Source organism: Electrona antarctica (genome assembly GCF_951216825.1).
Source record: "Electrona antarctica genome assembly, chromosome: 14".
Taxonomy (NCBI): Eukaryota; Metazoa; Chordata; class Actinopteri; order Myctophiformes; family Myctophidae; genus Electrona; species Electrona antarctica.
The window spans coordinates 47,864,758-47,891,156 of record NC_136795.1 but is presented as its reverse complement, the minus strand read 5'-3'; the positions used below and the strand labels follow the sequence as shown (position 1 = coordinate 47,891,156).

The window sequence follows — 26,399 nt, the reverse complement described above, 5'->3', positions numbered from 1 at the left end:
AAACATGTACGTCATCGTGGAGGAAACATGTACGTCATCGTGTAGTGAACATGCACGTCGTCGTAGATGGAACATTTACGTCATCATGTAGGGAACATGTACGTCATCGTGAAGGGAGCATGTACGCCATCGTGGAGGAAACATGTACGTCATCGTGGAGGGAACATGTACGCCATCGTGTAGGGAACATGTACGTCATTGTGGAGGGAACATGTATGTCATCGTGGAGGGAACATGTACGTCATCGTGTAGGGAACATGTACGCCATCGTGTAGGGAACATGTACGTCATCGTGAAAGGAGCATGTACGTCATCGTGTAGGGAACATGTACGTCGTCGTGGAGGGAACATGTACGTCATCATGTATGTAACATGTACGTCATCGTGAAGGGGACATGTACGTCATCGTGAAGGGGACATGTACGTCATCGTGGAGGGAACATGTACGTCATCGTGTAGGGAGCATGTACGTCATCGTGTAGGGAACATGTACGTCATCGTGGAGGGAACATGTACGCCATCGTGACGGGAACATGTACGTCATCGTGAAGGGGACATGTACGTTATCGTGAAGGGGACATGTACGCCATCGTGGCGGGACCATGTACGTCATCGTGGAGGGAACATGTACGTCATCGTGGCGGAAACATGTACGTCATCGTGGAGGAAACATGTACGTCATCGTGTAGTGAACATGCACGTCGTCGTAGATGGCACATTTACGTCATCATGTAGGGAACATGTACGTCATCGTGAAGGGAGCATGTACGCCATCGTGGAGGAAACATGTACGTCATCGTGGAGGGAACATGTACGCCATCGTGTAGGGAACATGTACGTCATTGTGGAGGGAACATGTATGTCATCGTGGAGGGAACATGTACGTCATCGTGTAGGGAACATGTACGCCATCGTGTAGGGAACATGTACGTCGTCGTGAAGGGAACATGCACGTCATCGTGGAGGGAACATGCACGTCATCGTGAAGGGAACATGTACGTCATCGTGGAGGGACCATGTACGTCATCGTGGAGGGAACATGCGCGTCGTCGTAAATTGAACATGTACGCCATCATGTAGGGAACATGTACGTCATCGTGACGTGGACATGTACGTCATCGTGGAGGGAACATGCACGTCATCGTGGAGGGAACATGTACGCCATCGTGGAGGAAACATGTACGCCATCGTGAAGGGAACATGTACGTCATCGTGGAGGGAACATGTACGTCGTCGTGGAGGAAACATGTACGTCATCATGGAGGGAACATGTACGCCATCGTGGAGGAAACATGTACGCCATCGTGAAGGGAACATGTACGTCATCGTGGAGGGAACATGTACGTCATCGTGGAGGAAACATGTACGTCATCGTGGAGGGAGCGTGTACGTCATCGTGGAGGAAACATGTCCGTCATCGTGAATGGAACATGTACATCATGTAGGGAACATGTACGTCATCGTGACGGGACCATGTACGTCATCGTGAAGGGGACATGTACGTTATCGTGAAGGGGACATGTACACCATCGTGGCGGGAACATGTACCTCATCGTGGAGGGAACATGTACGTCATCATGTAGGGAACATGTACGTCATCGTGGAGGGAACATATACGTCATCGTGGAGGGAACATGTACGTCATCGTGGAGGGAACATGTACATCATCGTGGAGGGAACATGTACGTCATCGTGGAGGAAACATGTACGTCATCGTGGAGGGAGCATGCACGTCATCGTGGAGGAAACATGTACGTCATCGTGAATGGAACATGTACATCATCATGTGGGGAACATGTACGTCATCGTGAAGGGGACATGTACGTTATCGTGAAGGGGACATGTACGCCATCATGGCGGGAACATGTACGTCATCGTGGAGGGAACATGTACGTCATCGTGGCGGAAACATGTACGTCATCGTGGAGGAAACATGAACGTCATCGTGGAGGGAACATGCGCGTCGTCGTAAATTGAACATGTACGCCATCATGTAGGGAACATGTACGTCATCGTGAAGGGGACATGTACGTCATCGTGGAGGGGACATGTACGTCATCATGGAGGGAACATGTACGCCATCGTGGAGGAAACATGTACGCCATCGTGGCGGGAACATGTACGTCATCGTGGAGGGAACATGTACGTCACCGTGGAGGAAACATGTACGTCATCGTGGAGGGAACATGTACGTCATCGTGGCGGAAGCATGTACGTCATCGTGGAGGGAACATGCACGTCGTCGTAGATGGAACATTTACGTCATCATGTAGGGAACATGTACGTCATCGTGACGGGAACATGTATGTCATCGTGAAGGGGACATGTACGTCATCGTGAAGGGGACATGTACGCCATCGTGGCGGGAACATGTACGTCATCGTGGAGGGAACATGTACGTCATCGTGGAGGGACCATGTACGTCGTCGCGAATGGAACATGTACGTCATCATGTGGGGGACATGTACGTATGTTCCCGCTACTTTGTGGGAGTGGGTTATGAAAATGTGAAGGGCGTTGTTTCGGCTACTTTGTGGGTGAGGGCTATGCAAATTAGTGGGTGTCGCTTATGCAAATTAGTGGGTGTCGCCACGCCCTTCGTTTGCATACCACTCCCCTTCATTTGCATACCACGCACCTTCATTTGCATACCATGCCCCTTCATGTGCATACCACTCCCCTTCATTTGCATACCACGCCCCTTCATTTGCATACCACGCCCCTTCATTTGCATATTATGCCCCTTCATTTGCATACCACTCCCCTTCATTTGCATACCACGCACCTTCATTTGCATATTATGCCCCTTCATTTGCATATCACGCACCTTCATTTGCATACCACGTACCTTCGTTTGCATGCCACGCACCTTCATTTGCATAAGCCAATCCCACAAAGTAGCAGAAACATGCCCTTCATTTGCATACCACTCCCCTTCATTTGCATACCATGCCCCTTCATTTGCATACAACGCACCTTTATTTGCATACCACTCCCCTTCATTTGCATACCATGCTCCTTCATTTGCATACCATGCCCCTTCATTTGCATACCACTCCCCTTCATTTGCATACCACTCCCCTTCATTTGCATACCACGCCCCTTCATTTGCATACCACGCACCTTCATTTGCATACCACGCACCTTCATTTGCACACCATGCTCCTTCATTTGCATACCATGCCCCTTCATTTGCATACTACTCCCCTTCATTTGCATACCATGCCCCTTCATTTGCATATCACGCACCTTCATTTGCATACCACGTACCTTCATTTGCATGCCACGCACCTTCATTTGCATAAGCCAATCCCACAAAGTAGCAGAAACATGCCCTTCATTTGCATACCACTCCCCTTCATTTGCATACCATGCCCCTTCATTTGCATACCACGCACCTTCATTTGCATACCACTCCCCTTCATTTGCATACCATGCTCCTTCATTTGCATACCATGCCCCTTCATTTGCATACCACTCCCCTTCATTTGCATACCACGTACCTTCATTTGCATGCCACGCACCTTCATTTGCATAAACTAATCCCACAAAGTAGCCGGAACCATGCCCCTTCATTTGCATACCACTCCCCTTCATTTGCATACCACTCCCCTTCATTTGCATACCACGCACCTTCATTTGCATACCATGCCCCTTCATTTGCATACCACGCACCTTCATTTGCATAAACTAATCCCACAAAGTAGCCGGAACCATGCCCCTTCATTTGCATACCACTCCCCTTCATTTGCATACCATGCCCCTTCATTTGCATACCACTCCCCTTAATTTGCATACCACGCACCTTCATTTGCATACCACTCCCCTTCATTTGCATACCACGCCCCTTCATTTGCATATTATGCCCCTTCATTTGCATACCACTCCCCTTCATTTGCATACCACGCACCTTAATTTGCATAAACTAATCCCACAAAGTAGCCGGAACCATGCCCCTTCATTTGCATACCACTCCCCTTCATTTGCATACCATGTCCCTTCATTTGCATACCACGCACCTTCATTTGCATACCATGCCCCTTCATTTGCATATCACGCACCTTCATTTGCATACCACGTACCTTCATTTGCATGCCACGCACCTTCATTTGCATACCACGTACCTTCATTTGCATACCACGCACCTTCATTTGCATAAACTAATCCCACAAAGTAGCCGGAACCATGCCCCTTCATTTGCATACCACTCCCCTTCATTTGCATACCACTCCCCTTCATTTGCATACCACACACCTTCATTTGCATACCACGCACCTTCATTTGCATACCATGCCCCTTAATTTGCATACCATGCCCCTTCATTTGCATACCACGCACCTTCATTTGCATACCATGCCCCTTAATTTGCATACCATGCCCCTTCATTTGCATACCACGCACCTTCATTTGCATACCACTCCCCTTAATTTGCATGCCACGCCCCTTCATTTGCATAAACGAATCCCACAAAGTAGCCGAAACATGCCCTTCATTTGCATACCACTCCCCTTAATTTGCATACCACGCACCTTCATTTGCATACCATGCCCCTTAATTTGCATACCATGCCCCTTCATTTGCATACCACGCACCTTAATTTGCATACCACTCCCCTTAATTTGCATGCCACGCCCCTTCATTTTCATAAACGAATCCCACAAAGTAGCCGAAACATGCCCTTCATTTGCATACCACTCCCCTTAATTTGCATGCCACGCCCCTTCATTTGCATAAACTAATCCCACAAAGTAGCCGAAACATGCCCTTCATTTGCATACCACTCCCCTTCATTTGCATACCATGCCCCTTCATTTGCATACCACTCCCCTTCATTTGCATACCACGCACCTTCATTTGCATAAACTAATCCCACAAAGTAGCCGAAACATGCCCTTCATTTGCATACCACTCCCCTTAATTTGCATACCATGCCCCTTCATTTGCATACCACGCACCTTCATTTGCATACCACTCCCCTTAATTTGCATGCCACGCCCCTTCATTTGCATAAACTAATCCCACAAAGTAGCCGAAACATGCCCTTCATTTGCATACCACTCCCCTTCATTTGCATACCCTGCCCCTTAATTTGCATACCATGCCCCTTCATTTGCATACCACGCACCTTCATTTGCATACCACGCCCCTTAATTTGCATACCACGCCCCTTCATTTGCATAAACTAATCCCACAAAGTAGCCGAAACATGCCCTTCATTTGCATACCACTCCCCTTCATTTGCATACCACTCCCCTTAATTTGCATGCCACGCCCCTTCATTTGCATAAAGCAATCCCACAAAGTAGCCGGAACCATGCCCCTTCATTTGCGTGTTTGGGTGTGTGTGTGTAGTATTATTAGAAGTAATACATACGAGATGATGCCTGATCGTCTGACATCCATATTTGGTTGACTGGATGGCATTGTCCTCACCTGGAGAGAAATGCCCCCGGGAATATATGATTCATCCATCCATCCATCCATCCATCCATCCATCCATTTATTTATTTATTTATTTATTTATTTATTTATTTATTTATTTATTCATTCATTCATTCATTCATTCATTCATTCATTCATTCATTCATTCATTCATTCATTCATTCATTCATTCATTCCCCCCGGAAATAAATAAATAAACAAGGCTAATCATCCATCCATGTGTGACAATTGTTTGACACACATCATGTCATGTCATGTCAAGTCATGTCTGTCTATAGCAAGAGGTGGGGGGGGGGGGGGGGGTCCGCCAAAGCATATTTTAGACTGATTCAGTATTGACCATATTAAGCCAGGTATCACGGCAGACAGCACTAATATAATAAACAAACGTGAACGGAGCACTGCTGCCAACATAGTACACGCATATAGTGGCCATACTGGCATACTCACCATAGCCTGGTCAAGGTTTCCCCTTGGTGGACGTGTCATTTCCAACTATTGCCACCGCGAGAGCCCCGGGAGCGCGTCCGGGACGGCGGCCCGGTTCGAACGAGATTCCCCCCGTCCGAAACGGACAAGGGACGGCCGAGATAGGGCCGGGGACCCCCGCGGACCCCCTCCGCGGACCCCCGGCGGACCCCCGGCCCTATGGAGGGGCCGGGATTGATTTATCCTTAGTCCTTAGTCCTTAGTCCTTGTCTTGACTTTTGACTTGTTGACTAAAAGGTGTGATTTATTTGGATTTATCCTTATTATTGTGAAAGATGTCCCCCAAATGTAAATTATTAATTTATTATTATTATTTTAATAATTATTATAAATGTGCCAAAAATATATATATAATTTATTTTACATGATTTCCTCTGATAAGTCCTAGTAGTAAAAAGTAGTAGTAAGGTTGAAATCGTTTTTTTGCAAGTAGAAATTAATCCGGGTTTTACAGGGTTAGTCATTCATTCATTCATTCCCCCCGGAAATAAATAAATAAACACGGCTAATCATCCATCCATGTGTGACAATTGTTTGACACACATCATGTCATGTCATGTCTATCTATAGCAAGAGGTGGAATTGACGTCAGATCTTCTACACAAAGCAAAACAAAAGGGAGCAGTGCACCACCCTGTGGCAACAACTGGCACTGCTGACTGTTACAAGTTGACAGAGTGGATTATCTTGGATTACGTCCGCCAACATACATTCCAATAGTACATTTACTTGACTAAAAGGTAAAGAGTGATTTATTTTGATTTATTCATTCTGGATCCTTAGTCCTTGGACCGAGGACCCGAATCTTGACTGCAGACTTGTTGACTGTCTCGAACCAGCGTGTTCTGGCAGGCACCATAGGAAGCTGCCCAAACCACTGAGCCATCGTGGAATACTCTTAACCATGGATTTTGGGTAATTTTATCTTTTTGTTTTTTTGGAAGGGAAGACAACAAAAAAAAAAGTATATTTTACCAATGCAAAGGGTGAAATATTGTCATAATGTACGTTGTGTTTGTTTTGGAAAGGAAAAAGGGTTTTAATGTACTTTTTAGTGACGTTAGGGTAGAGTTTGTTCTTTTCTCCTGCTCCTCGTCCGAGACGACACACACACATCAAAGGGATTTGATACCACACAGTACTTGTGACACTCACACACACACACACCAGAGACTGGCAGCTGATTGGCTCATTCAGGGTTGCCAGGTTGGTGGCTGTCAGGTTGTCTAATGCCTGCTGCATTGTGTGCAGCTACAACCAGCTACACTGGCATTTAAACACATTCATATTGTAACTGTTGCCACTATAGGTGATATAGTTTGCTTTATTCCTAAAAGCTCCAAGTTCATAATGAAGAAGTTCATAATTAAGTCACATTTACGTTTAAAACATTATTTCATGTATTTGTGTCAAGTTGTAATGCTTTTATTTTGAAGAGTCAAAGTCATGTTCCGTGTCTCGTTTGGTCTGCTCATGGAAATTGGGTACACAGGTTGCTAGCAGCAGCAGGTTGCAGCAGCTCGTACTGATTGACGTTTATACCACTTAAATGGTGTAAAAAGATCCGTTTCTCCAGATAGGGTAAATTGCAGATCACAGATCGAGTCATTCGGAGTGAATATCACCGATTGGTGGCCGATTATCGGTGCATCTCTACTTTTAGACCAAGTGTTTGACTGTACTAACCTGTATTAAAATAGGGTGCATTTTGCATCCCAAAACGCAGTTTATAACATAGTTTTTAGTTAATAAAACAACGACCTCTGCATCCACGGGATGCACTACTGTACTCGGCATGTACACAATAATACACGTAACAAATAATTGCGATATTTTGTTAGCTTTAGTTATAATAATCATTTCTTCTTCTGTTTTCTACATGAATAAAACCACATTATAACCATTATAAAATGAAATGGGAGTTAAATGCTGCAATTTGAAAAACTGGCAAAATATGACTCCTAACGTCGTTAAAGTGGGGACTCATAAAATGTCTCTGGGACTCATTTCTAAAAGACCATCCCTGCATCACGGGACTCATTACATTGGAAACCTATTTACATCACTGCTCTGTAGTACTGTCAATCAATCAATCAATCAATCAATCAATCAATCAATCAATCAATGCTCTCTCTCTCTCTCTCTCTCTCTCTCTCTCTCTCTCTCTCTCTCTCTCTCTCTCTGCAGGCATGTATGTGTGTGTGAAATGTGAGCACCAGCTGTTCTCCAGCAGGTCCAAGTATGATCACTCGTCCCCGTGGCCGGCCTTCACAGAGACCATCCTCGAGGACAGTGTCTCCAAACACCAGGAGAGACCGGGTGCTTATAAGGTGACTTCATCATCACACTCTCACACATCACATCACACACTTTCCGGTACAACAGCCAGATGGGAACAGTGAGTGTTCCCAGTTCGATCCCTGTGGGCTCCCCCAGAGTTAGTGTCGAAGTGTCCTTGAGCAAGACTCTGAACCCCTAATTGCTCCCGATGAGCAGGTTGGTGCCTTGCATGGTTTCCTCCGCCTTTGGTGTGTGAATAGGTGACTGTAATGCAATCTATCTAAAGCGCCTTGGAGAAACGCGCTATATGTCACCAACTCACCATTTACTATTTATCCATACCCTCATTCATTCAGCCGTCCAATTAATTAATTCATGCATTACATTAGATTAGTTATATACAGCATCACAATCGTTTCAAAACCACTGTATCCATTTATTTGTTGGGCTCTTCAAAAAATATCAGATCTACAAGCTCACACTCACAGCGAGCTTGTGCGTCTGTTTTTTTGGGGGGGTGGGGTTTATACGATTTTTGTCAGATTTCAGTCTGCGGCCAAATACTTTTTTTGGGGGGGGGGGGGGGGGGTCCTTGCAGTGTTGTTTTTGGTTTTAGTCACAGTCTCTTGAATAGTTTTAGTCACATTTTAGTCACCTGGAATGTTTTACTGTTAGTCTAGTTTTAGTCGACTAAATGTCATAAGATTTTAGTCGACTAAATCTACAGTTGATTTTCGTCGAACAAAATGTATTTTGGCGGGCCTTGATGCCGTCGTAATGACTTGCTGTCGCGTTGTGGGCTTGTAGATCGTCTATTTTCAGCATGCAACCAAGTGTAAAATGACTTATACTGGATCTCTTGTCCACTAGTCCCTTCCTCAAATTTTAGTCTAGTTTTTATTTGTTGACAAAATCAGTATATTTAGCCATAGTTTTAGTCATCATATGGCTTAGTTTTTGTCAGTGAAAAAAGGTAGTCGACGAACATTTTTTCGTCATAGTATTAGTCGATGAAAACAACACTGGTGTGGACAGTCACCTCAGTCTTAACGATCGGTTTTGAGAAACAAACGTGCAGCTTTGTCTCACGTGGTTTGAACAAAGCCTTTACTGTCAGGGTTCCTTCTTTGTCCTCGGTGGAAACCTGGCATATTGTCAGCAGCGCTCACTCCTGGAGCTGACATGTTGTAGCTCTTCGGTTTGGCTCCGCGTTATCTTTCTTTTTTCAACTCTCGTCGTGTCTCCTAACCTTTTCCACCATGTTTAATTCTTGTCTAAGCGATGGTGTTGTATCTCATTTCTACTACTGTACTACTACTATTACTACTACTACTTCATCAGACACTGATGAAGGCTGGATAGCCGAAACGTTTGTCTCCTGTCCAACATGCAAGAATACATTATTGAAATGCAGTCTTGGTGTGTGTGCAACCCATTACCGTTATTTATATGATATGATTTGAACGGGTAACGCACCTTAACCCATTTTGGGCGGGAATCCCTTTTGGTGTTTTAAAGCATTATGTTATACTTTAGCTATTGCAAAATAGCAGATCTACAAGCTCATAGCGCGGCACCGAGTGCCGGTCTGCAATTTTTGAAACATTTTGAAAAATGTGCCTCAAATCTTTGAACATATATTATTACAGAGTGAACATTTTTAACTCAAATCTTTGCTTCTGGGGAGGTCCCTGGAACAACATATTTTCAGATGGGGGGGGGGGGGGGGGGGGGGGGGGCATATTACATTTTTGGGGGTCCTTGACATGAAATATTGAGCACCACTGATACAGAAACATAAGGGTTTTCAGAAGACTGTCAGGATTTTGAAGACATTTTTTTAATTTCGACGTCATGCAGGCCTAAATGGGTCAAGTCAGAGCGCGGTGGTCACATGACGAGTAATATTTTGTCACTGTGATGCAAACACATACGTCCTTACATTGGTGTCATGTGTCCTGTTTTATAACCTGTCTGTAAAGCACTTTGTAACTATATGTTTGGAAAGGTGCTATACAAATAAATTCATTCATTCATTCATTCATGTCTCTCCAGGTGCTTTGTGGGAAGTGTGGCAATGGACTGGGCCACGAGTTTGTGAACGACGGCCCGGGCAGAGGACAGTCACGCTTCTGAATCTTCAGCAGCTCACTGAAGTTCGTCCCTAAAGGTACAAGCGGTCGGTCTGCTTCTGTGGAGATGGTGGTTATGTGAAAGAAATGTCACTATATCTAGGCTCATGCTCTAACCCATTTTGGGCGGGAACCCCTTTTGGTGTTTCAAGCATTATGTTATACTTTAGCTATCGAAAAAATAGCAGATCTACAAGCTCGTAGCGCGGCACCGAGTGCTGCGCTACGAGCTTGTAGGTCTGCTACTTTTGAAAAATCGTGAAAATGTGGTGCAAGAATGAATATGTATTCTTTCAGAGCGAACATTTTTAACTCAAATCCTTGCTTCTGGGAGGTCCCTGGAACTACATATTTTCAGATGGGGGTCTGCAGCCAAATACAGATAATTCTGGGGGTCCTTGACATGAAATTGTTGAGCACCACTGACACAGAAACGTAGGTTTCTTTTAGAACAGGATTTAGAAGACATTTTGTAGAATCGTCCTCAGGTCTAAATGCTCTAATAGGCATGCTGGTGTAGGAGTGCATTTACAGTATATAGCCAGCAGACTCCTTTTACCATCTACTCCTCCTTTTACTATCTACATGGATGCAAGTTCTCAGTCGCCAGGACTGTTCTCCGTCATTTGGATTCCATAGAAGCCAGCATGTACTTCTATGGAAGCATGTTGCACAGCAAAAATAGCCTATAAGAGCTCAATGACGCATTGAGAGCTTGTAGATAAGCTATTTTTGGTTCTTTTAAGATTAGGGCATTTGAAGTCGTAAAACTAGCAATATATATGTCCAGACACATCTTCCATGCCATTTTATTAGTCCAGGCCAGGGGCACCTGCCACTGTTTATTGTAGTGCTACAGGTTTAAACCCTCAATCTGTGAATTATTCACCAAATTGGCTAATTAGTTAATTGGCTAACAGCAGGAACTGTTACTAAAAGATGATTTTTGTAGGAGTGGAGGCTCCTTTCACATGGATTCACAAATCACACATTAGGAGTTGGCTATACAGTAACAGTACCAACGTCAGTCGTGAGATTCTATTTTAGCTTTAATGCTGCTATAAGCAATATTTCTCAAAAATGTAATGAACTTTTTTTTCTTTTTTTTTGGGGGGGGGGGGGGGGGGGGGGGGGATTCAGACAGCTAGCCATCAATGAGTACAACGCTCCCAAACATTCTTTTCTGTCTCTGTGACACATCTAGGGGCCGCAATCTGCATTCAAATATGTTCTTGGAAGCGTTGTCATTGGTGGGAAAAAACCCGGTCGAAATGACTAACCAATCAGGAAGTAGACAGGCAAATCGACCAATGACAAAGCTTCTAGGATGCAGATTGCGGCCCCTAGATGTGTCACAGAGACTTTTAAAAAGTCATTCAAATTGACATTTCGTCAGTGAAAAAAGGTAGTCGACGAACATCTTTCGTCTTAGTTTTAGTCGACTGAAAACAACACTGCCTGGCATCCATGTTGTTTTGTGCATGTGATAATTATGGCAGAAATGTTGATAATACTGTGGGGGAAACAGAGGGAATGTGGATAAATAGCCGATCTACAAGCTCTCAATGTGTCACATTGTGATGCAGTGTTGAGCTTGTAGCACTGCTATTTAACGACGTGCCCAAAATGGGGTTAATGGTTAACTGCTGGAGTCCTACTGGGTAAGAAAAGGAAAGGGGGAGGGACATTTTGGTGGGTTTTTACAACAAACACGAGTATTCTGTTCCGTCTAATCTAAGCAAGTGAGAGCATCCAGGCTGCTTATATATAGCCTCTTTCTTTCCTTATCCAGGCAGACAGAATTAAATCTATTCTTATCTACCAATAAGAAGTGTTTTTAAACTTCTGAGCATCCTGCATCCATTCTTCCTTCCTCATATCCGATATCCTAATATATCCTGATGTCCCTAACATCTCCGGTCTCCTCATCTTAAAACCTTTAGTGACCAGTAGCTGGTCACTGTGACCCTTCCAGTTTCTTCTTTTTCTTAATTTTTATCCCACGATTTTGTAACCCATTTCACCCCTGTGTCAATTATCTAATGTGATCCTGGGCTCTACACACCCTCCGCCAACCTGGGGAGAGCAACGGACTTGAACTCATGCCTGAGTGTCCAAGTTGCTCCTTTTACACCTGACAGGGGGGAGTTTCCCTGGTTGGACGTAGCGCGTGGAAGGAACACGTTATTCCAACCACTTCCTTTCCCCTCCATCAGGCTCCCCGGCTGGCCAGGGGTTACTGCATGTTTTTTGTGAGGGTACCTACTAGGGATGCACCGAAAGGGAAATTCTTGGCCGAAAACCGAATACAGAATATCCGAATATGATTAATATTCTATATCTTTTTTCCTACCATTGCTGTCATGGCCGTACCTTAAAGCTACCTGATTTATGACAAAAGTAATGGTTATGGCAAAACTTTAACTTAAATAATAATCACTATTATGGGTCCATAAAACATTTATTCAGCTCTTTTGAATGCATTAATTGCATACACTATTCGGTGATATATTTTCTGCCTATTCGGGCCGAAACTGAATAGGCCGAAAATGCATTTTTAGCCATTTTCTGCCGAATATTTTCTGCGGCCGAATATTCGGTGCATCACTAGTACCTACCCTAGGGGACACGGGGAGAACATGTGAGGGTACCTACCCTAGGGGACACGGGGGGAACATGCAAACTCCACACAGAAAGGCCCTTTCGCCAACCCCGCCTCGGGTATGGGCACTGATGACGTGGAGGAGGGAACACGTTGTACATGTTGGACATGTTTCATCATTCTTAACCCATTTTGGTGTTAGCATTATGTTGTGCTTTGGCTATTGAAAAATAGCAGATCTACAAGCTCGTAGCGCGCCACCGAGTGGCGCGCTACGAGCTTGTAGGTCTGCTATTTTTGAAAAATCGAAGAACCACTGACAGAACATAGCTTTTTCAGAAAGACTGTCAGGATGTAGAAGACATTTTTAGAATCTGATCTCAGGTCAAAATGGGTTAATATAGCAGTTCCATATCACCACATGATACTACAGAATTTTCCTAACAACGTAATTTGGTCCTCTGCTCCAACTACATCCATGGTTGTTCTGGTGCTGTTGTTCACAGACAAGGTGGATGGACAGTAAGGTGAGCTGAATGCTGTGTGTTTATCCTCTCCTGTTGTTCACAGACAAGGTGGATGGACAGTAAGGTGAGCTGAATGCTGTGTGTTTATCCTCTCCTGTTGTTCACAGACAAGGTGGATGGACAGTAAGGTGAGGTGAATGATGTGTGTTTATCCTCTCCTGTTGTTCACAGACAAGGTGGATGGACAGTAAGGTGAGGTGAATGATGTGTGTTTATCCTCTCCTGTCGTTCACAGACAAGGTGGATGGACAGTAAGGTGAGGTGAATGATGTGTGTTTATCCTCTCCTGTTGTTCACAGACAAGGTGGATGGACAGTAAGGTGAGCTGATGGAGGTCCAGGATGGATGGATGGACGGAGCTGATGTGTGTTCTGCTCAGTGTCGGGGACAGTGGATGATGGGTTTTGGGACAAAGCCCCTCGCTGGGACGCCCAGGACTCTGATGGACCGTGGACCCCTCTGGCACCGCAGAGACAGAACACTCTCGCGCACACAAAGTCAAAGTCGTACGATTTGTCACACACGTTACCGCAGTGAAATTTGTTCTGCTCCGCATTCGATCCAATCTCTTGGAGCGGTGAGCCGCAGCCGTGCCGTGCTCTGGAAACATTTGATTAGTTGATTTGACCCCCCAATCCAACCCTTTGATGCTGAGTGTCAAGCAGGGAGGCATTGGGTCCCATTTTTACAGTCTTTGGTATGACCCCGGCCGGGGATCGAACCTCCGACCTCCCAGTTTCAGGGCGGACACTCTAACCACAAGGCCACAGACTCTGGGCTGCAGCGACAGACCACTCACACACACAGACACGCACAGCTAATCGGTTAGCATAATTTAATTTAAACAGGATCAGTCTATCACATAATTGTCTTGGCTTTCGGGCGGAAACCTTGTGTAATAACTTTATGATAGAATCTTTTATTTATATAGCGCCTTTCTCAAACGGAAGTCACAAAGTGCTGCACAGAGAAATTACACTTTGAAACAAAACCAAGGGAAACTAATCACAATTTAAACGGATGCAAATAGAAAACGGCTAAAGCTGATACAGACATTCGACATGAAAAGAGAGGAATTGGGCTGTATAACGATGTCTAAAAGCGTTTTAGTTTCATTGGTTACAGTGCCTAATTTTGTCAGTTTTAGTCATAGTCTTTTGAATAAAATGCAGTTTAGTTTTAAGTCATATTTTAGTCATCTGAAATGTTTTGGTTTTAGTAGACCGAATAATTTGTGGGCGACTAAATTTACAGTTGATTTAAGTCGACGGATTATTCTCAAACGTGCATTCTTTGCAAACGTGAATTTCACTTGTTTTAATATGCGTTTCAATTTGAGAACGGTGGAACATTTACACTCATTCAGCATATCAATCAATCTTTTAATTTACAAACTATAAGATAAGCAAGTCATTCATCATTCACTTCTCTAACCAGTCCAGTCCATGTCAGGTCAGCGGTTTCTTTAGCTTGCAATAATATTTCAGGTTTAGCATAAACACACCATCTTTACCTACCTAAAGTAACCTCGGCTTGTGTGCTTTTGCATTTTGAATGAAATGTGGAATGACTTGTCTCTACTGGATCTCTATGATATTTTCATTGTTTTTGTGTCATCCTAGCTTAGTCTTTATTTTGTTTTTGTCAGTGAAACTTTTTTTGTGAGCTTGTAGATCAGCTATTTTCACGACTTGTTGTCGTGTGACACTGCCATACGACGGGGACGGAGCGGGCATTCCGACGCACCGCCATTCAGACTACGTTGGCTTTCCCGGGTTAGCGTCAAGGACTATTTAACCCATTTAGGCCTGACCTCAACATTTAAAAAAAATCTTCTAAATCCTCCAGTTTTCTGAAATAAATATTTTCACGATTTTTCAAAAATAGCAGACCTACAAGCTCGTAGCGCGCCACTCGGTGGCGCGCTATGAGCTTGTAGATCTGCTATTTTTCAATAGCTAAATTATAACATAATGTTTAAAACACCAAAAGGGGTTCCCGCCCCAAAATGGGTTAAAGAAGACGGGAAGCTGTACGGTGGACTCCATGTTGCTCCCTGGAAAGAAAGAAACATGCGCAAGTTGAGACCAGGAAGTTGTACATGACAAATCATAGATATGGCACAAATTAAATGGCCCCAGCAGATGGCGTGATGCCACTGAAAGGAGAGATGCTTGTATATCATGTCACGTCATTGTATTTTACCTTTTTTATATTAACGTTTTAACAGCAAGTGGATAAGTAAGACCCAGCATGGATCATCATCACACAGACAGTAATGTTGGTCTCAACTGCTCATGTTTCTTTCCTTCCAGGGAGCAACATGGAGTCCACCGTACGGTCTTCTTTCCTTCCAGGGAGCAACATGGAGTCCACCGTACGGTCTTCTTTCCTTCCAGGGAGCAACATGGAGTCCACCGTACGGTCTTCTTTCCTTCCAGGGAGCAACATGGAGTCCACCGTACGGTCTTCTTTCCTTCCAGGGAGCAACATGGAGTCCACCGTACGGTCTTCTTTCCTTCCAGGGAGCAACATGGAGTCCACCGTACGGTCTTCTTTCCTTCCAGGGAGCAACATGGAGTCCACCGTACGGTCTTCTTTCCTTCCAGGGAGCAACATGGAGTCCACCGTACGGTCTTCTTTCCTTCCAGGGAGCAACATGGAGTCCACCGTACGGTCTTCTTTCCTTCCAGGGAGCAACATGGAGTCCACCGTACGGTCTTCTTTCCTTCCAGGGAGCAACATGGAGTCCACCGTACGGTCTTCTTTCCTTCCAGGGAGCAACATGGAGTCCACCGTACGGTCTTCTTTCCTTCCAGGGAGCAACATGGAGTCCACCGTACGGTCTTCGCTTCCTGTCCTCCTTTAATCCATTTTGGGCGGGAACCCCTTTTGGTGTTTTAAGCATTATGTTATGCTTTAGCTATTGAAAAATAGCAGATCTACAAGCTCATAGCGCGGCACCGAGTGCCGCGCTACGAGCTTGTAGGTCTGCTATTTTTGAAAAGTCGTGAAAATGCCTCAAATCTTTGAATATATATTCTTTCAGAGCAAACGTTTTTAACTCAAATCTTTGCTTCTGGGGGGTCCCTGGAATAACATATTTTCAGATGGAGGTCGGTGGCCAATTACATATAATTTTTGGGATCCTTGACATGAAATATTGAGCACCTCTGACAGAAACATATCAGAATTTAGAAGACATTTTTTTAAATTTCGACGTCATGCAGGCCTAAATGGGTTAATAGTCCTTGGTTGGGGTCCGAGATCGGGTTAGGGACAGGGTTCGTAAATGTGGCGAGTCGGAATGGCGATCCGTTGGAATAATGGGCTTCGGAATGCCGGCGTGTACCCGTGACCGTCATGCGACAATAAAAATAGGGCAGTCATTTATAAAAAAGAATTTCCGCCTGATTTTGAATCATTACATTTAAGTTATGCATATAAAACAATGTCAGTATCGGTACACACAAAAGGGCAAACTTGAACTCACTGACGGTACCATACACATGTATTGTTTTAGTCGCTATATTTGGAAGTGGAAAATATGCAATTATGAAGCAGATAGAGTATATATATTTATTTATATATATTGTTTAAAAAGAAAAGAGCAAATTTCAAGTGTGCAAAGAGACAGAACTATAATTTTTGTAATGAGAATCTCGCATTGCTTTATCCATAGTGATAAATGAATGAATAAATAAATATACTTTTATAAAGAGAATTGTGCACTGTCTGCTGTATCTATATGGTTATTGAGTGTGTTTATGGTTTGCATTCTCCAACTTTTATTTACAAATCTATCTGTTATCCTCCCAGGGTGGACAACAGTAATGATTGATGGAAGAAAAGTACTCAAACTCAAACGTTTTACTTAACCCATTTCGGGCGGGAACCCCTTTTGGTGTTTTAAGCATTATGTTATACTGTTATACTTTAGCTATTGAAAAATAGCAGATCTACAAGCTGCTCTACGAGCTTGTAGGTCTGCTATTTTTTTTTAAATCGTGAAAATGTGGCGCAAATCTTTGAATATATATATTCTTTCATAGTGAATGTTTTTAACTCAAATCTTTGCTTCTGGGGGAGGTCCCTGGAACAACATCTTTTCAGATACGGGTCGGTGGCCAAATGCATTCTATTTTTGGGAGTCCTTGACATGAAAACGACTGACATACACTGCAATGTAGATTACAGCCTACTCTTGTACAAATACAAGTCCCGGATTGAAAATGTGCTTGAGTAAAAGTAAGAAAGTATTGGCAACAAAAACATAGCTAAAGCACCAAAAGTAAAAGTACTCATTGTGCAGAATTTGTCCCATTATTACACAAGTTCAAAATGTATACAAAAATCTTGCAAATGGCAAATCTACAAGTTCACAATGTGTCACATTGTGAACATGCAGATCTGCTATTTCCAAATGGCCGATATATATATATATATATATATATATATATATATATATATAGCAAGGGTCAAGGTTGTACTTTATTGTTCCATCTTATTGTGTACAGGTACATAAGAGTAAACGTTTTTGTTTGGCTTCCTTAAAGACAAAGCAGCAGCATAGACAGCATAACATTCAAAACAACAAAACCACAGCAAACACAGCAAAGAGTGCAAGAAAGGGCAATCAAAGTGTAACAATAAATAGTGCGGCTGAAGTGGTAGTGTGTTTTAGTAGTAAAAAGTACTATATTTCCCTCTAAGATGTAGTGGTGTTGTGTAGAAGTAAAAGTAGCCTATACTAATACCTCCCCGTGTCACTGTTCAGCTGTGTACTAATTAATATACTGCCACCATGTGGTAGACAGGAGAACATGTGCTCCACAAATAGAATGGCGTGTCTACTGTGAGTCACCTGACCTAGTAGTATGTTTGTGCACATGTTCATTTTAGCTGTGGCCTGTGATGATGGCTGTAATCCCCAGTCTAATCCTTCGCAGACCTTCGCAGTATCTGGCATGGATCAAATGTGTCATAATATTGCTGCTTCACCTGTGGAGAACAATAATAATAATAATAATAATATCTCAAACTTATATAGCGTTTTTCTGAGTACCCAAAGACGCTTTACATGGGGGGGCTTTACAGAGGTAACAACAAAATAAAAACAACTTTATTAGAAAAAATAAATTAAAAAAAAAACACTAAAAGCTAAAGAACATTAAAAGACAGTGAAAAGGGTTAGCTAGGGAAGGCAATATTGAAGAGGTGGGTCTTGAGGGCGGTTTTGAAAGTTTGGAGTGTGGGAGCATCTCTGAGTGCCTTAGGGAGGGCATTCCACAGGGTTGGGGCAGCAAATGCAAAAGCTCTGTCACCCCACGTACAGAGTTTGGTTTTGGGGACGTCGAGGAGGTTTGCATCACCAAAGTATTGAATATAAGAACCAATTCCAACCTGGTGAGTGAGATGCAGTGCTGTCTGGTCTAGGGATGCCAGCAACTGACCATCAGCCAAATCGATTAATTGACAGCTCTCCCGATTATTAATCGATTAATTAATTGATTTTTTTTTCCGTAAAAATAAATATCACATAAAACATATATTATCCAGACCCCCAGGAACGCGCCCAGGGGGGCGGGCCGGGCCAGCGTGCCACCCTGCGTCTGAAACGGTTGAGAAATGACAGAGTTACCGTGTGCCGGTCCCTCTACTGTACCCTCTACTGTACTGTAGCCTACTGTACTGTACTGTCACTGTACTGTACTGGCACACCCAAAATCATCATATATACAGTTAATATGTGCGAGTGTGTTTGTGTGTGTGTTAGGTTGCGCACAGGTGGTGAAAAACAACCATGCTGTTCTGGGTACTCATACCCAGCCAGCCAGGCACCCACATAACTCCGTAAGGGAGTGGTAGCACCACTCAAAAACATGGCAGTCTAGTAAACGGAAAAGAACCACCCAAGAACAGAACACGGCTGCAGCTAGTACTGCAGTGCAGGCCTAATGGGTGTGTTAAGATGTACTAGATGTGTAAGCAAGCATAGACAGTGATTGTCAAAGCTTGCACATTGGTATATGGTTAACACAGGGGTCTGCAACAGGCGGCTCTAGAGCACACCCCTAGTGGCTCCCTGTAGCATTACAAAAAATCGATGGAAATGTATAATGTTTACCCTGTAGAAAAAGAAAGATAGCCGACGAAAAACACAATGCAGATTGGCTGCCTGTATGTTTAATCTGCAGTGAGAAGCTATCAAACAACAAAAAAAGTAACGTTGAAAGACATTTCCAGGGAAAGCATGCTAAATTCTGCTAGTTTCGTTGCAACCCGGGAGATAATAAAGCTTGGCAAGCCGTGTTATAATGCGTACATTTTCTTTGCGGCTCCAGATAGATTTAGAATTTATTTTTGGTAGAAAATGGCTCTTTCAACAACTTGGGTTGCCGACCCCTGGGTTAACAATACATGATGCATAGTGCTGTCGCCTCACAGCTAGAAGGTCCTGGGTTCGATTCCTGCTGGGGACGCTGTGGTGGGCGTGTTCCCTCCTCCGCGTCATCAGTGCCCATACCCGAGGCGGGGTTGGTGAAAGGGCCTTTCTGTGTGGAGTTTGCATGTTCTCCCCGTGTCCCCTAGGGTAGGTATACCCTCACAAAAAACATGCAGCAATCCTGGTCTCTAAACTGCCTCCCCCTGGCCAGCCAGGGCGCCTGATGGAGGGGAAAGGAACTGGTTGGAATAACGTGTTCCTTCCACACGCTACGTCCAACCGGGGAAACTCCCCCCTGTCAGGTGAAAAGATGCGGCTTGGACTCCTCATGCATAGAAGGAAGCATGAGGTCAGTCAGCTGCCCCCCCCCCCCAGGTTGGCAGAGGAAGTGTAGCGCCCAGGATTACATTAGATGGTTGACACTGGGTGAAAAAATGGGTTGCAAAATCGTGGGATAAAAATTATAGTAAAAAAAACAAAACAATAGGCTACATTAAAAAAGGACTGTGTCCTAGTATCATAGCCATTGTTGCTTTTGATTAGCCTGCAGCTGTAGTGTGTTGCTTACATCACAATAGTACTGCCATGTTTTACCCTGCTGCACACACACACACACACACACACACACACACACACACACACACACACACACACACACACACACACACACACACACACACACACACACACACACACACACACACACACACACACACACACACACACACACACACACACACACACACACACACACACACACACCACCCCGCAGGCCCGCACACACAACACCCAACCCGCCCCGTCTTCTCCCATACCAGCCCTCTTCAATTTGTGGCAGCTCATCTCTCTCATCTTGGCTTCGCATTTCCACAGTGTTTCCCCACATGAGAGCCTCCACAGTCACATGTTCTACTATACTCTTGTAGAGAGAGAGAGTGTGTGTGTGTGTGTGTGTGTGTGTGTGTGTGCGTGCGTGTGTGCGTGTTTTTGTGTGTGCGTGCCCGTGTACCCAGGTATCATACTTATGAGGGCCAGGTGTCCCCACAAGTATAGTAGATCTCAATTGAAGTGGACCTTGTTGAGGACCATTTGCATTATTGTTTTCATGTTTAACAATAAAAAATAAAAACAATACTACAACATGACGTAACAATATCATCCGCTCCCGACCGGATCATACAGACTTTTGAAACAGAGACCAGGCTTTCCTCCGAGGTGGTGGAAAGCCTGGTGAGGCGAGGTCAGGCTTGGGGTAGTTAGTGGCAGGGTTAGACTTGTGGTTATGGTTTGGGTTCCACTTAAAAATGTCAAAAGAAATGGTAAAATATAAAATGCTTCTATAATTAATACCACCATATCTCTACGTATTAAGACCACCCATTTCCCAGATGGGTGGTCTTGACCCATCTTTTACCTGCGGGAACGATTTTGTCTTCTAAATCCTGACAGTTTTCTGAAAAACCTATGTTTCTGTGTCAGTGGTGCTCAAACACTTTCATGTCAATTAAGTACCCCCAAGATTATATGTAATTGGCCGCCGACCCCCATCTGAAAATATGTTGTTCCAGGGAACCCCCCAGAAGCAAAGATTTGAGTTAAAAACGTTCGCTCTGAAAGAATATATATATTCAAAGATTTGCACCACATTTTTACGATTAAAAAAAATTAGCAGACCTACAAGCTCGTAGCGTGGCACTCGGTGCCGCGCTGTTATACTTTAACTATTTTTCAATAGCTAAAGTATAACATAATGCTTTAAAACACCAAAAGGGGTTCCCGCCCAAAATGGGTTAATAGCTAAAATTGCTGTACTGTTGGCATAGCGGCGCTGATTGCTATAACTTCTGCGTACTTTAAGCGTGATTTATTACCCAGCGGTTCTCAGCGTTTATCCTGGGTCACAGCCTGGGCCCACCCATCAGCTGCACGGCCCACCCATCTGACCACCCATCAGCTGCCATGTTAATGGTTAAGTGGTCTCTCAAAGAAGGAAGTATTAGAGGAGGGAGAGAAGACACATTACATTACAGAAATTTTTTCGAAAAAAAAGAATTACTGTCTTGTAACCCTTATTGGTGTTTTAAGCATTATGTTATGCTTTAGCTATTGAAAAATAGCAGATCTACAAGCTCGTACAAGCTCGTAGCGCGGCACTCGGTGCCGCGCTACGAGCTTGTAGGTCTGCTATTTTTGGAAAATCGTGAAATCGTGAGTATATATTCTTTCAGAGTTTCAGTTTTTAACTCAAATCTTTGCTTCTGGGAGGGTCCCTGGATGGAACAACATATTTTCAGATTGGGGTCCGTGGCCAAATACATATAATTCTGGGGGTCCTTGATGAAAATGTTTGAGAACGTGGGGTTTTTCAGAAAACCTTCAGGTTTTAGAAGGCATTTGTAGAATCGTCCTCGGGTCTAAATAATATAATAATGAATTTATAATGAATTGCATTTTTATAGCGCTTTTCCAAGTGCTCAAAGCGCTTTACAATGGTTCATTCATTCATACATTGGGAGGTGAAGCGGCGAACAGTCGACGCCAGCGTCCTCACTTCCCACATTCACACACCAATGGTGGCAAGCTTACACCGACCGACTCATTGGAGGCAATGTGGGGTTCAGTGTCTTGCCCATGGACACTTCGACATGTGGACAGGAGGAGCCGGGATTCGAAGCGCCGACCCAGGGATCATTGGACGACCTGCTCTACCTCCTGAGCCACAGCCGCCCCTGAAAGACGCGGTAGGGGTAGGGTAACATACCTGGATGTTTGGCAGTCACATATTCCGCCGTGTTTTTCCAGCGTGAGGAGGATCTCGTCCTTACTGCCGTACTGAGCTGTGGACTACAAACGCACACGGCGTCAATTCTATACACAGACAAGGCGCACGCGAACGTAAAAACCTTTGCTTCTTTAGAACGCCACAACGGTAAGGCCCTCCGGTCTGCTTTTCGGATATGTTATAGAGCTCCACGAGACGCACGCGTGGAACTGTAGTACGTCCTCGGGCGACCTTTCTAGTTGACATGGCGCGCGCGAACGTTCCACTACACCGAGTGGCGCGCTACGAGCTTGTAGATCTGCTATTTAAAACCTTTGCTTCTGTAGAACGCCACAACGGTAAGGCCTTCCGGTCTGATTATCGGATATGTTATAGAGCTCCACGAGACGCACGCGTGGAACTGTAGTACGTCCTCGGGCGACCTTTCTAGTCGACATGGCGCACGAACGTTCCACTACACCGAGTGGCGCGCTACGAGCTTGTAGATCTGCTACTTTAAAACCTTTGCTTCTGTAGAACGCCACAACGGTAAGGCCTTCCGGTCTGATTATCGGATATGTTATAGAGCTCCCAGAGACGCACGCGTGGAACTGTAGTACGTCCTCGGGCGACCTTTCTAGTCGACATGGCGCGCGCGAACGTTCCACTACACCGAGTGGCGCGCTACGAGCTTGTAGATCTGCTATTTAAAACCTTTGCTTCTGTAGAACGCCACAACGGTAACGCCTTCCGGTCTGATTATCGGATATGTTATAGAGCTCCCAGAGACGCACGCGTGGAACTGTAGTACGTCCTCGGGCGACCTTTCTAGTCGACATGGCGCGCACGAACGTTCCACTACACCGAGTGGCGCGCTACGAGCTTGTAGATCTGCTATTTAAAACCTTTGCTTCTGTAGAACGCCACAACGGTAAGGCCTTCCGGTCTGATTATCGGATATGTTATAGAGCTCCCAGAGACGCACACGTGGAACTGTAGTACGTCCTCGGGCGACCTTTCTAGTCGACATGGCACGCGCGAACGTTCCACTACACCGAGTGGCGCGCTACGAGCTTGTAGATCTGCTACTTTAAAACCTTTGCTTCTGTAGAACGCCACAACGGTAAGGCCTTCCGGTCTGATTATCGGATATGTTATAGAGCTCCCAGAGACGCACGCGTGGAACTGTAGTACGTCCTCGGGCGACCTTTCTAGTCGACATGGCGCGCGCGAACGTTCCACTACACCGAGTGGCGCGCTACGAGCTTGTAGATCTGCTATTTAAAACCTTTGCTTCTGTAGAACGCCACAACGGTAAGGCCTTCCGGTCTGATTATCGGATATGTTATAGAGCTCCCAGAGACGCACGCGTGGAACTGTAGTACGTCCTCGGGCGACCTTTCTAGTCGACATGGCGCGCACGAACGTTCCACTACACCGAGTGGCGCGCTACGAGCTTGTAGATCTGCTATTTAAAACCTTTGCTTCTGTAGAACGCCACAACGGTAAGGCCTTCCGGTCTGATTATCGGATATGTTATAGAGCTCCCAGAGACGCACACGTGGAACTGTAGTACGTCCTCGGGCGACCTTTCTAGTCGACATGGCACACGCGAACGTTCCACTACACCGAGTGGCGCGCTACGAGCTTGTAGATCTGCTATTTAAAACCTTTGCTTCTGTAGAACGCCACAACGGTAAGGCCTTCCGGTCTGATTTTCATATGTTATAGAGCCCAGCAACACCGGCCGACACCTCCAAGGCTTCCTGGGTGATGGCGAGGAGGAGGGCTGCCACGTCACCTCACAGTCCAACAGTCTGTATGTACGCCTCTGCTGTGCCTGAGGAAGGCACGCGCGCACACACACACGCACGCGCACACACTCACCTGCCCAGGCCATTGATGCCAGACGACCCTCGGGCCAGGCACTGCAGCCTCAGCCTCTCCACGGGATCTGAACTCACACACAGACGTCTCTTGGCGTCCAGCGCCATCTCTCGGTCGTGCCTCGACGTCCTGGCCATGGCTGAACACACAGAGCACATTAATATAATGTGTAACATTATAGTGGATGCAGTTAGCTTAATGCTAATTCTGATTAGCATAGTTAGCTTCTTATCCATGCTACTGGTGACTGGTTTAGCACAATACAAACTCGGACTCATTACATAACATGCAAATCACACCACCACTCAATATAAAAATAAAACGTTGTCTTATAAAGCAGCATATACTTTGTTTACATTCAGACCCATGGCTTTGTACAACTACTGGCCAAAGTTGAAGTTCATATAGTTGTAAAACATTCACCATAAAAGCCAAAATCGCGACAGTCAGCTATTGATTCATTACTAACTATTTCACAGACCTTGATGTGACTGTTAGCTGTGATAAAGTAAAGTAAACAAAGTGATGATGAATGACACGACACGAAACACACACGTAGGATGTAGCTCTTCTCACAACATTGACGACACAGGTCGGTTCTTTATAAACGGGCATTTATTGGGCATTCTTCTCATCCCTCTGCTGTTCCATGCCGTGAGAACTATGTTCACACAAAATAATAAACACATAAACAATCAACAAATTACGTCGCAATACATAATATTGTCATTGATCAAACAAAGAAATACAAAACATGTAGATTTGCGCGATGCGCAGGTGAACGTGTCCGTCAAAACACCACAATACAACACAACAAAGATAACTCTCAAATAATAATACCTCGTTGGCCGCTTGTTGTGTAAAGAGGTTCTTGATGCTTCTTGAGTTTCATACAGTCCTTTGAATGTCCTTTTGACCGTGTTTAATAACTTTAAACAGTTCAAACACACTACTCTGCTGCGAGTGTGCTTCCTTGTGCAGACCAGAGTCTGAATGAGTGAGAGAAATGTTTGTACCACCTGTGTGCAATGCCAGGCAATCATGCATCAATCAGTCAATCAATCATGGTCCAGTGTTGCTACTGACAGACAGGGAACTTGGTTCTGCCTCAGAAAGTTATCATCACATCATGTTTACATTTTTAACCTCATATGAAATCAATTATGAACCACATATTTATTATTGTATCATGACATTATTATGAATTATGCTTTATGAACTTATGACCATGAATTGTTGTATTTTAGCTATTTTAGTCTTTTTAAAGTAAGCATTTTAATAGCAGCACTTACATAGGAAGTCAGAGAAACGAATCAAAGAAAAGACCGTTATCTGCCAGTGGAATTCAGAACAGCGCCACAGCCCATCCACATGTATGTGGCAGCGGTGGCCGAACGGATAGCGGCGCGGTCTAGATACCGGAAGGTTCCCAGTTCGAATCAGCCGTCCGACACGTTAAAATTACCACCGCTGAAATGCCCTTGAACAAGGCATCAACCACTACGATGAAATGTGTTCTATCCTGGCTGGAAACAAGTTCTTGAGCTTAGCCCAGATACCCTGGGTAAATATAGATTTCATTTCATTTCATTTCATGAAGCCATATGCCTCTCCCCTCCTCTCCTCTCCTCTCTTTTTGAATGAACAGACAAAACACAAAACACAACATGTTCATTAATGTTATTCTTCACAAACTAGACATTTTATTCATATTTAGAAAATGCAGAATCCAATGGCGTCGGTCTGGGCTCTCCACGCCGTTTGCAAAGGTCAATGGTCAGCAAAAAGACTGCCTCCTCTCTCCCCTCTCTCCACAGAAGTGAAAACAGACAAA

The 26,399-nt window shown here is 44.6% G+C and overlaps 1 protein-coding gene and 1 long non-coding RNA gene across 2 annotated transcripts; one reads left to right on the top strand and one right to left on the bottom strand.

The window, feature by feature from the left end:
• Positions 1-8,133: 8,133 nt before the first annotated feature.
• LOC306937687 lies at positions 8,134-13,873 on the top strand. The gene is made up of 3 exons (XR_013791636.1): positions 8,134-8,261; positions 10,267-10,381; positions 13,772-13,873. It is a non-coding gene; the product is annotated as an uncharacterized lncRNA (long non-coding RNA).
• Positions 13,874-22,622: 8,749 nt separating this feature from the next.
• Positions 22,623-25,535, bottom strand: LOC306937272 (uncharacterized protein; the record flags this gene model as incomplete). Its single annotated transcript, XM_079520938.1, has 3 exons — positions 25,406-25,535; positions 24,566-24,704; positions 22,623-22,761 (listed from the first exon to the last, which is right to left on the bottom strand). The coding sequence occupies exons 1-3, from the start codon at positions 25,455-25,457 to the stop codon at positions 22,623-22,625; spliced, it is 330 nt and encodes a 109-aa protein (XP_079377064.1). The 5' UTR covers positions 25,458-25,535.
• Positions 25,536-26,399: the final 864 nt, after the last annotated feature.